Raw genomic sequence first — 11,260 nt, 5'->3', positions numbered from 1 at the left:
AGAGAGAGTATCAGCACCGCGCAGCACAGAGCCTCAGTCACACAGAGCGGTCTGAGCGCAGAGGAAAGACGCGCTTTCCAGCTTTCCATCGCGCTCCGGACGAAAAAAAAAAAAACGACCAGTGTGCTGGACAGCGGTGCACGACAGACACACACACACTGAAGAACAACACAGTCAAGGACACATGTGAGCTGGGGGACTCTGCAGCAGGATTCAGGATTTTTTTGTTGTTTTTTTGCGCAAGACATGGCATTTGTTTGGAAAGTAAAACAACAATTTACTCTGCTGGCGACAACTAATTCACAAAGATGAGTCACCGAGGAGGTGATCGACAGCATCCAGAGGTTTTGTGGTTTTCTCAGGCGGGACAAAGTCCGGTAAGCTGCGCGATTCTCACCCACAGAGCGATAAGCGTCCCTCGGTCACCTTCTGAAATGATGTCTTGTGGCGACGTGCGTGGCGCGCCAGAGTGCGTGTGAGTGACTGACCGATAGTCTTTCTGAGAGAGAAAGAGAGAGGCTGGATATAAACAGCAGCCAGGCTTTCAGGCAGCCACAGCCAGACACTCCGAGCAGCCATCTCGCCTCTCTCTCAGCTCCTCACACCCATGCAGGATGCCCGGAGAGCGCCGGGGAGTCCTGGTCCAGCTCAGCCCGAGTTCATGACGCTCTGGGCGGCCTCGTCATGCGTCTCTTGCCCGAGCCCAGCGCCCAGTCCCTTCGGCTCCTCTTCCTCTTTATCTTCGTGATGGGGGTGACCCCTTCCCCGGCTCTCACAGCCGGCTGCCCCGACAGATGCGTGTGCGACGACCAGCTGGTGGTCCAGTGCGCCGGGCAGGAGCTCACCCTGTTCCCCAATGACCTGCCCCTGGCCACCCGGCAGCTCATTATCTCCAACAATCGCATCGGGGACCTTCCGGCGCTGCAGCTCAACTACCTGTCCGATCTGGTCTATCTGGACTGCAGCAACAACTCTCTGACCGAGATCTCCGAGTCCACCTTCGGGAATTTGCGGAAACTCGCCTACCTGGACTTGTCGTTCAACACCCTGCTGCAGATCGAGGACCGGACTTTCGGGCCCTTGTCGTCTCTGGTGATGCTCCGGCTGACGGATAACCCGAGTCTGGGGGAGATCCACCCGGATGCCTTCTCGGAGAACATGGCGCTGCAGGTGCTGGATGTGAGCCGGAACAACCTGACGGCCCTCAACATCAGCAGCCTGATCGCCCTGCCTGCTCTGCGGTCTCTGGGGCTCAGCGGGAACCCCTGGAGCTGCGACTGTGACACGGAAGACCTCTGCCTCTGGGTGCAGATAGAGGGCTTCAAGTTCCAAGGTGAGGCTGGAAGAAGTCTGAACACACAGTTGTTAATCTCTAAACACACACGAAAACCACTCAGGGTGATCTAAACTGTCCTAAAGGATCATTTTAATTAAATAAAGACTTTTTCTGGCAGTTGCAGCACAGATTAGTTGTAAAAAAATAAATAAATAAAAAACCCAACACATTCTGCCTGCATCCTTTTGCCAAAATGTGGCCTGTAAGCTCATACTATGCTCCTGAACGGGGTTCTGACCTCTTGCAGGTGGTCTCTTGTTAGTTTGGCTCGGGAAGCGTGATCCTCTCGCTGGCCAGTAAACAAACAGCTTCTCTGCTAAGACTGTGAGCCAAAGACGCTCCAAGGTCTTATCATTTGTTGTTGTCACATCAGTTCATTTAGATAATTTGATTGTGGGCGCTTGGTCAATTTAGTCCCTGATGGTGGGCCGCTTATTGCAATATATCTCTTCCTTCCTTTATTCTGTGGAGATGTATGCACACACACACACACACACACACACACACACACACACACACACACACGCTCAGAGTCAAGAGGTATAATGGCTTGACCTCAGAGTCAGAGCAATCTGAAGATTTGCTTCCCCTGCTCCCCTCTGCAATACAATCCTCTTAAAACTGCCCTTCACGTCTTAATAATGTCTCAAGTTTACTTGTGTTGCAGCTTTTAGCTGTCCATTCTTTACTGAATTTGAGTGACCCAAGAAGTCGCCAACAATGGGACTCTCAACGAGATGATCTTTGCTGGTAAATGTTAATTGAGCTCGGTCCTGAGCAGGTGAATGAGTTTAGGTCTTGTAACAATGTGGCCTTGCTTATAATAGCTGTCAGTGCATCACATTGATCTTTCTGCTTTGCCTCCTGAAGGCAGAGATAATGCAGAGAGGATGATTGTGTCCTTTTGTGCCTGTTTTTTCCCTCTCTGGCTAGCCTCTCCTATCTGCACACACACACGAACACACACACACACACACACACACACACACACACACACACACACACACACACGGCACACACCTGTGTGCTCTGGCGCTTCCACCCTCACACACTTTGGCCCGACAGTCAAGATGGTTAATGATGGTGCTCAGAAAAGCTGGACTCCTATGCTCCCATTAGAAGGACAACATGTACGTGTGGTGTGTGTGTGTGTGTTTGTGTGTGTAGGTGACTCACTCCAGTTAAGTGTGTGTGAGTCAGTGTGTGATCTGGAGGTTAGGAGAGACCCTAAGGCCGGGGCCTGTGGGAAGCAGGCATGGGATCAAGAGACAGGGAGCTCGAGAGGAAGGCCACTTGAAGACAGCAGCTCCCAGAGTTGTTATCTACACCACACACACTGCACTGAAGTACGCTTAAAAACTAGCGCACGCACACACACACACACACACACACACACACACACACACTTACTGTACACGCTCTGTTCTGCTATTCAGCCCTTACACAAACACATTTCTGCAAAACAAATCTGGACACATTTTCTGAGAGAAGTGCTTTTAAATGAGCACTCCCACAGAGTTATTGTTGTCCTGATCACAACTGTATTTACACTCACAGTACACTGTAAAAGTTACAAATGTGACCAGAGGAGTTAGGACTGAAATCCCTCACATCACTGTAACACACACGCTCCCTCTCTCTCTCTCTCCCTCTCTCTCAATTGGCTTTATGGGCATGACGTAACACTGTACATATTGCCAAAGCAAGCGTCAGAAAAGGAAAGCAATATTTACAATAAATTATTATAATTCTATTATTCATTTTAAAGGAATTAAGAAAAGAAAAACTAATAACAATAAAAGAAAACAATATTTACAATAATTGAATTACAATCAATTGATCATTCATACAATCTAACCGTCCCAGCAAAGAAGAAGAAATAAAAAATAAAAACAAAACAAACAACTCTCTCTCTCAGACTCACAAATCACATATCGATATGACACTCATAAACAACTCAGAATGCGGTCAAGTGTGTGTGTGTGTGTGTGTGTGTGTGTGTTTCTTTGGTCATGAATGCCCTCTGATCTGACTGCAGGGTTGTGAGTCTAATGTACAGAGATTCCAGCTGTCGCTACCTCTCAGTTTGAATATGAATCAGGTGCAGGCAAGTGTGTGTGTTTGTGTGTGTGTTTGCGTGTGTGTAAATCATCTTCACACAGTAAAACTCATTCAGGAGCTTTTAATAATGCTGGTGATTGTTACGTTACCCTCTGAACCCCACATATGTTTTCTTTCAGTAATCAAAAAATTCAGCAATTTCAAAAATACCCTGTTAATTGTAGAAAGAAACAGTAAAAACTGGCATTAATCGAAGCTTAAAATTGTGATATTTCTGTCAAAATCACACTTTTTTTCTACATGTCTAATTTAAAATTTACATTGCCAAAAGTAAACCGTTTGGAATAATTAGATCCTGTTAAAAACATTATATTCTGTGCTCCTCAGCGACACTGTTAGGCTGCTGAGACGAACGGTCACATGACAAATATTCACTCAAAATCTGTTTACACAGAGCTGAGAGGAGTGGACAGGAGAGCTTGTAAGAGGTTGTGTTATTCTGACTAAAAGACATTGTTGAGTTGTTCACACTTTCAGCCATGATTGTGCTGAATCCAAAGAGCTGCAAGACTTGTATTTTATATATTGCAGTGAAATACAAGGCCACAGTGAGTAAAATGTAAAAAGAGCAACAAAAACAAAACAAAAAAGCGCCCTGAAACAGGGTTTTCAGAGGATTAATAAGCATCCATTATAGCTGGAAAAAGCTTCAGATTGTGTTTATTTACTTTCTGGTTGAGTTCTGATGTGTTGTGCTGGCATTTTATTGTGTTTCAGTGCAGTGTTTCTGCAGTTTCACTTTGTCTGACACATGTCACTGAGAAAGGTCGACATGACTCGACTCTGACAGTCTTAAAAGTCAAAGTGTGACTTCAGAAAAAGCAGCGAGGTTAGCAGGTGCATTTAAGTTGTGTCTGTTGAGAAATAGAGCAATAGAAAGACACATGGGCAAGAAAGGGAAGAGGAAGGGGAGAAAAGTCACACACTAAATATTCTGAAAGCTTTCAGTCAACTGGTTGCTTTGTCTAATCCCTCCGGCTAACAACATAATGCAAACACATCTTTTAATGGGACAAATGACATTACATGAAATGGAGGTTCAAGTTCAAAAAGGGCAGCAACTAATCTAATTTCAAACACTTAAGTTATAAAAGGAGAATGGAAATGTGATTTGTATAATTGGCTCTATGAATATGGTTGACTTGACTTAAATATGTGAAAGAGTTGCAGCTACATAGTATTATCACCTGTATCTGCAGCTCCTCTCTGCATTATGGAGCTCTGTTGTGAGTTTCAGCTTGTTTTTTTAGCCGTCCGACTAACAACTTGACTGTTTTGATTTACTCTAATTCCTCTCGTACTGTTTTCATCTGCAGCAGGCAGCTGTGTTCACAGTAAAATCTCTTAAAATCCATTATACACTAACAGCTCAGCACCAAACAGCAGGCAAAAAAACACAGCTAGAGAGTGGCTGGTGAACATAGTGGAACATTTAGAGACTTAATACTGTACTTGCATATGCCAGGCGGCCAAAAACGAAACAGAAAATTATTGATAATGTTGCTTTGTGTCTGCTCAGGCATACTTTGCTAACATATTAACCATACAAAGCCATAAAATGTTGAGATTTTTAGCCTGTTGTTGTAATTCTGCACCTAAATGTCAAGAATAATAATAATAATAATAATGCAGCTTTACTTATTAAAGGATGAAGTAAAAAGTTAAAAAAAAGTTAATTTTTCCTTATTATTTTTCAGCATTCTCCCTTGACATATTTAATAATTTCACTTTTAAGCACTTTGCAGTTTGTTGAGTTAATTGTCTCACGTAACTTTAAATGCTCACATGAAGAAGACTCTGTTTGGCATTCGGCCTTATATGACCCTGCCTTGTTTGTTTTTATAGAAATTAAGTTTCACATTTTTTTCTTTACCTCATATCTGTCCTCCAAACACTCTGGAAACATACATTTCAACCTTGTCTCACAGGAATCCGTGGAATAGCCACGGAATCACTCAAATATCCGTGAAACTGACACGGATTTCGCTACAATGCAAGTTAATGACAGTCATATCCCGTGGCTATTCCAACATACAAAGTGATTATGTACATTCACTGAGTGAATATTTAGAAAATAAAACATATATTTCTCGCTAGAAATGTGATCAAAATCCATTTTTATGCAGAAACTAAGTCAAAATATTGATTTTTTTTCACTAAAAATGAGAGAACTGTCCGCCATGTTTGTTGTTCTGACCGCCGGGATCTTAAAAGTCACGTGACTTGGAACAAACCAATAGGAACAAATGTCCATGGAATAGCCACGGGATATGACTGTCATTAACTTGCATTGTAGCGAAATCCGTGTCAGTTTCACGGAAATTTGAGTGATTCCGTGGCTATTCCACGGATTTTGAGTTAAGTGAATCCGTGGCTATTTCACGGATTCCTGTGAGTCCAGGTTCCTACATTTCCTCTCTTGTCATAATAGAATTTCCTCTTGTTGAACGACCTGCTGTACTGAGTGTAGGTCGAGTTTGACAAGTGCCTCAGCTGAACACACAGAATGTAAGTGGCTTGTCCTGGGCTGGCAGAGTTGGTGCTCCAGTGTTTTGAGGGGGGAAAGTATTTCTGGCTGCCCGTCGGTGCCCTGGACAGCTCACAAAACCCGCGAGGCAAAGAGCCAAGCAGAGGCAGAGGGCCACGCATGGGGCAAGAGTTAAATATTCATACAAAGAGAAAGAGAAACAGAGGGTCCACGGGTTCAGCTGCAGGAGGAATGAAACGTTTTCGCACCATTTGAACTCGATTTATCCTCCTTAATGAAAGGGAATCTTAGATTACTTGAGAGATGAGGTGAGATGAGGGAATTGACTGAAATAGCGTTGCAAAAAGAATAGAGGACAAAAGGATGAGATAAGACAGAAAGGGCGGAAAAATTGGGCAAATACATTAAGATGGACTTTGCAACAGAGAGGAGGGTAAAAAAACATTCAGGGAACAAAGGAGTTAGTGATCGTCTGTGCCCCAGATCTGTCACTCAAATCCATTAAAACATTCATTATGACAAGGAGGCATCGATTCAATTTAATACAGGTAGACGATACATTATTTATCAGCTGGAACGATTCCTCAGACCCATCTGGTGCGGAGAAGCATATCAAATTCAACTGGCCTACTTGTGTAGTGTAGCCTGTATATGTTTTTATGTCTCTGTGCATTTTAGCGGCGGGAGCTCGAAAACCAAGATTGATGCGATGCTCGTGTGGGCGTGTTTGTGATGTGATCACCTGAGGCACAGAGTGCAGGTGTGTGAGTGAGTCTGCGTGCACGAGACTCTGGGTGTGTGTGTGTGTGTGTGTGTGTGTGTGTGTCCAACCAATATGCGAGCCAAGAGAATAAAATTGGAAAAGAGAGAGGGGAGAGTGCGAAGATGACAGAGCAAAAAGGGAGAGAAATGGAAGGACGTGGAGGAAGAAGAAGGAAATAGAGTGATAAAGGCTGAAGGGAGAATAAATGCTAAACGTGCCAGAGTGGGAATGAAAAGTGGGAGGTGATAAAAAAGAGGAAGACTGATAAGAAAAGCGATAGAGGGAAGAGAGGAAGAGAGAGAGCTGTTGTTATCTGACCTTCACTATCTCTCTCTCCACTCATCTTCTGCCAGAGGAAGAAGGGATCATATGGAGAAATGATGGAAAGGAGGATGGTGGTAATCTGACTAATGCCGTATTTGAGAGGAGAGGAATCAGAAGGCGTGTGTTATTCAGCCCTAGTGGATGTGATGGAGAAAAGGTCAGCTATTCTTAGTCTCCGCCATCCCTTGTATGATGCGTACTCTGAGAGGGGAGGGGCCTAAAAAAGTCTTATATCACGTCTTTAAAATGTGGTCGAGTTTATAATACTTTCCATCTTATATCATAACATTTCATTCTTAAAAATAAGTGTTGCATGTCTGGTAGACGGCAACATAGAAGAGTGGATCCTGTGGAAGAGAAGGTTGAGTTCCCTCTGACTGACAGCTCTGAGTTTATTGTGTATCAGACCTTTGTCAGGTGTCAAATTCACAGCACGAAACAACAACATCTTTATATGAAAACCACACGCTGTGACAACTGAGCAAAAGGGGAGCCAAATCCTAAATGCGTGAGACAATAATCACATCAATTATTAACATGTATAACCTTAGAATGAGATGATCAATATATATAATGTCAAAACTCAGTAAAAACTAAAGAAAGAAGAAGAAATATTTTGTTTCAGAACTGTAAGCATTGCAAAAAAAAGTTGTTGTTTTTTAAAAAACAAAAAATAAGTTCAAATAAGGAAGACAGACAGATTATGGCAGAGGTTTGTGCTCAAGTTTTGTTTCATGTTCATGTCTTTGATTGTTTTTTTTGTTTGAATTTGCATCCCACTGTTGTCTGCCAATCAAATCAATGCGGCATTGGTAGAATATTAATCAAAAAGTGAAATAATAAGTTGCATTACTTTGGACTTATTAATCAGAATCTTATTGCCAAGTTGGTTTTTTACACACAGGATGTTGCTGTGGTATATTGGTGCATAAGAACAAACAAAATACTTGAATATAACAGAGATTAAGGCAAGCAGTAAGAAACAGCAGCATGAATAGATATAGATATCAGTAGAAAGTCAGAAAAGTCAGAAAGTCAGTTAGCTGCTAGCATCAGTTAGCCGCTAGCATCAGTTAGCCGCTAGCATCAGTTAGCCTCTAGCATCAGTTAGCTGCTAGCATCAGTTAGCCGCTAGCTTTCGCTAATGACCGAATTTCACAACAAAGAAATAAGAGTTATCAGAACTATTGTCCCTTGTTTTGAACCCCAACTTAAAGATATAAGTAACAACAACTCACCAACTTGTTTTTGAGCAGACAACTGGCTTCCTTTGTTGTGCTAACTTACATTATTGCCCTAAATGTCAGTAATTTATATTTCCAAGTTTTACCACTGTTTCAGGCCAAAAAATACAAGTTGGCTTTTTTGCAGTGCAGATGACATAATGTGGCAGCAAAGTTGAGACTCATTCAACCAAAGATGCTCTGTAACAAAAGACAATGCACAGTCCCTGTCTCCTAAGTGGGTCTTCTTCCCTCGATTCCCAACTTATTGGCAGTGTTGTGAACATCAAGTTCATGGATGAAAGCTGACATGATGTTGCCAGGTCTGACGAGTGTGTTGCTGAGATAGAGGCAGAGACAGAGACGGGTCTCGTACAAAGTAAATTTTCTCCTGATTTGTTCATCCGAAAAGTACTTAGAAGATGTTAAACCCTTCATATGGCACTCATTGAAATACTTGCAAATTCCAAATTTCAACCCTAGAGAATATTGGAGGATATCGTTACACATTACACATTATAATGTGTAAAAAAAACATATGAACCCAGGGGAGGGCGGTAATATTTTGAGAAAAAAGTTTATGAGATTAAAGTGGCAACTCTACGAGAAAAAAAATCGCACATTTATGAGATTTAAAGTGGTGAATCTGCAAGAAAAAAGTTGTTTTTTCCCCACTTTTTTCTCGTAAATCTGCGACTGTTTTTGCACAGATTTGCCACTTTAAATCTCTTAAATCTGCAACTTTTTTCTTGAAATATTAAATATTGAAATATAATATTATTATATTATTATCATATTGATTGGTCAGATGTCATGGTGCCTGATCGTTGCTGATTAGCTGGAAGAAATCCATGTGGTTCTACGACCAAACAGAGAGACATGGGGACCTCGTTTAGATATCCACTGAAGTTACCAAATATAGTTCTTCGCCTGATAAAGGGTTAAAAGAGGAACACAGCCATAGTTATAGAGGTACAACACCAATAGGCAGAGCGGCTCTGTGGTGGAACATCATCAAAAAAAGCCAGAGGTGATTAAACTTCTAAGAAAAATACACAAAAAATGGGTCCAATTTATTTATTTTGGGGCAAAAGAATGATTCATCTTCTGTGCTCATGTTTTTTAATTGGAGTAAAGAGACTCTGGACCTGCTTCTAGTCTCTCTGTGAACTCGTGATGGGAATTTGGTCTCTTTTTAGTGAGCTGAATCATTTGGCTCAGGTCATCAAGAAGAGACGGCTCCTTCAGCTCCCACATGGCTCTTCATTTTACCACTTATACCTTTTATAATTCAGCCAAGTTTACCACTGTTTGGACTGGTTATTTGCATTTGAACACATATCACTTAAATTTCAATAAATTGCTGTAGCCAAATGCATTTACAGTTGTAAAATCCCTTGTTAACTCTCTAACTTGCTTGAAGAACCACTCTGCTACACAAAGCAGATAAAAATGCCTATAAAAACCTAAGCATGGACATTAAAAAAGGACAGCTATTGACATTTTTTAAATTTATTTAAACACACACACCTAACAAAACAAGTAAAGTACGGAAAAAATAGAGATTAAAGCAAAAATGTGCTTTGTTAATGCCAACTACTGACATCTGGAAAAAATATCAAAATACTTTTGGTATAGAGTAAAAATAATAATAAAAAAACAACATAATAAAAATAAATGTAATACAATGTGCAAAACAGCAGCATCCAAACAGTTTTAGTTCCTCACATGATTGGTTCACACAGCGTGCACGTGACACCCGTAGTCAGCGTCCGCAGCACCCGCAGGTACTTTTTCTAACGAGAAAAGTTTTTTTAAAAAGAAACGAAAAGAAGAAGCCGGCTCCCATCATTCACTTAACTCTATGGAGTTTTGGGCTATTTTGGTAATTCTGTCTTCTCATTTTGTGTCTTTTTTGGTCATTTTGTATCATTTTGTGTCTCTTTTTAGTTATTTTGTGTCTTTTTGTGTCATTTTTTTTAGTCATTTTTTTCTTTTTTTTAGTCATTTTGTGTCTTTTGTAAGTCGTTTTGAGTCGTTTTTAGTCCTTTAGTCCAACATAAAATGTGATTTGGAATCTTTTTTTTTACTTTCACAACTCTATCATGCTCAATAAAAGCCAGAACTTTAGAGGTAAATTTACATTAGGGCTCCATGCTGCTTTGTTTTTATGTCTGGATGTGATGAAGAAGTCATGATTTGGCGCTTTTGGAGACTCCAGAGGGTTAAAAGTTCGCGACCGACACATCACTATTGTGAACCGTCTCCGGTTCAACCTTTTTGCCAGACGATAAAGTCTTCACACACTTCACACACTATAGGGGATAAGGTGTTATTTTTGCACAAAGTCGGTCTGAATGTGGCTCAACAGTCATGACCTTGACTTCTGGAGGTCTTCTGACCTGCCAAAAAAACAAATTCATGCTTGCTGGGCTTTCTCTGCATCAATGCCTATTAAGATCAAATGCATAAATAATACTTTAGATCATATTTTCATCTTCCACAGGGAGGTGACAGGTCAAGGTCAGCTGCAGAGAGAAGCTGTAGCCCCCGTGTGTACAGCACCACCTCCCCCTCTACATGAGCCCACAACCATACTGATTACCATATGCATTGGCATAATTAATCTGCTTATAAATAGCTCTGTTCCCAGTTCACAGGACGAGCTCTTTGCCTAGCAGGGTAATACCTCACAGCTCTGATCATCAGTACATGTGTAATGTGAACATACTGTGTACATGCATGCATGATATGCATTAATTGAACCTGTATTTCTCCTCCTTCTGCATCTGTGGATGTGTTTGCATTCACACTGTAGTCTGAGAAATGATTGTTATTCCGCAGCTCATTGCTCTTTTATGTGTCGAGCGGCAGAATCGGAGGAAAACAGAGTGAAGTTCATGAAAGAGCCAGCGATGTTTTTCAGCGCCGTCTCGTCCTGACACCAGCTCCTCCTCCAGGGAGGTGATGAGCCCTGCTCCCTGTCACTGTGTCACTGCCGAGCT

At 41.7% G+C, this 11,260-nt stretch overlaps 1 protein-coding gene across 1 annotated transcript; it reads left to right on the top strand.

The window, feature by feature from the left end:
* Window positions 1-230: 230 nt before the first annotated feature.
* Window positions 231-1,677, top strand: LOC131977577 (leucine-rich repeat-containing protein 52-like). Its single transcript, XM_059340958.1, has one exon. The coding sequence runs from the start codon at window positions 685-687 to the stop codon at window positions 1,405-1,407; it is 723 nt and encodes a 240-aa protein (XP_059196941.1). The 5' UTR covers window positions 231-684; the 3' UTR covers window positions 1,408-1,677.
* The last annotated feature ends 9,583 nt before the right edge of the window (window positions 1,678-11,260 follow it).

This window comes from Centropristis striata, chromosome 9, assembly GCF_030273125.1.
Source record: "Centropristis striata isolate RG_2023a ecotype Rhode Island chromosome 9, C.striata_1.0, whole genome shotgun sequence".
NCBI classification, from domain to species: domain Eukaryota; kingdom Metazoa; phylum Chordata; class Actinopteri; order Perciformes; family Serranidae; genus Centropristis; species Centropristis striata.
This window is presented reverse-complemented; position numbering and strand designations above follow the sequence as displayed.

What these genes read in the sequence shown, in the direction of transcription:
- LOC131977577 (XM_059340958.1), top strand. Translation starts at nt 685, where the DNA reads ATGCGTCTCTTGCCCGAGCCCAGCGCCCAGTCCCTTCGGCTCCTCTTC.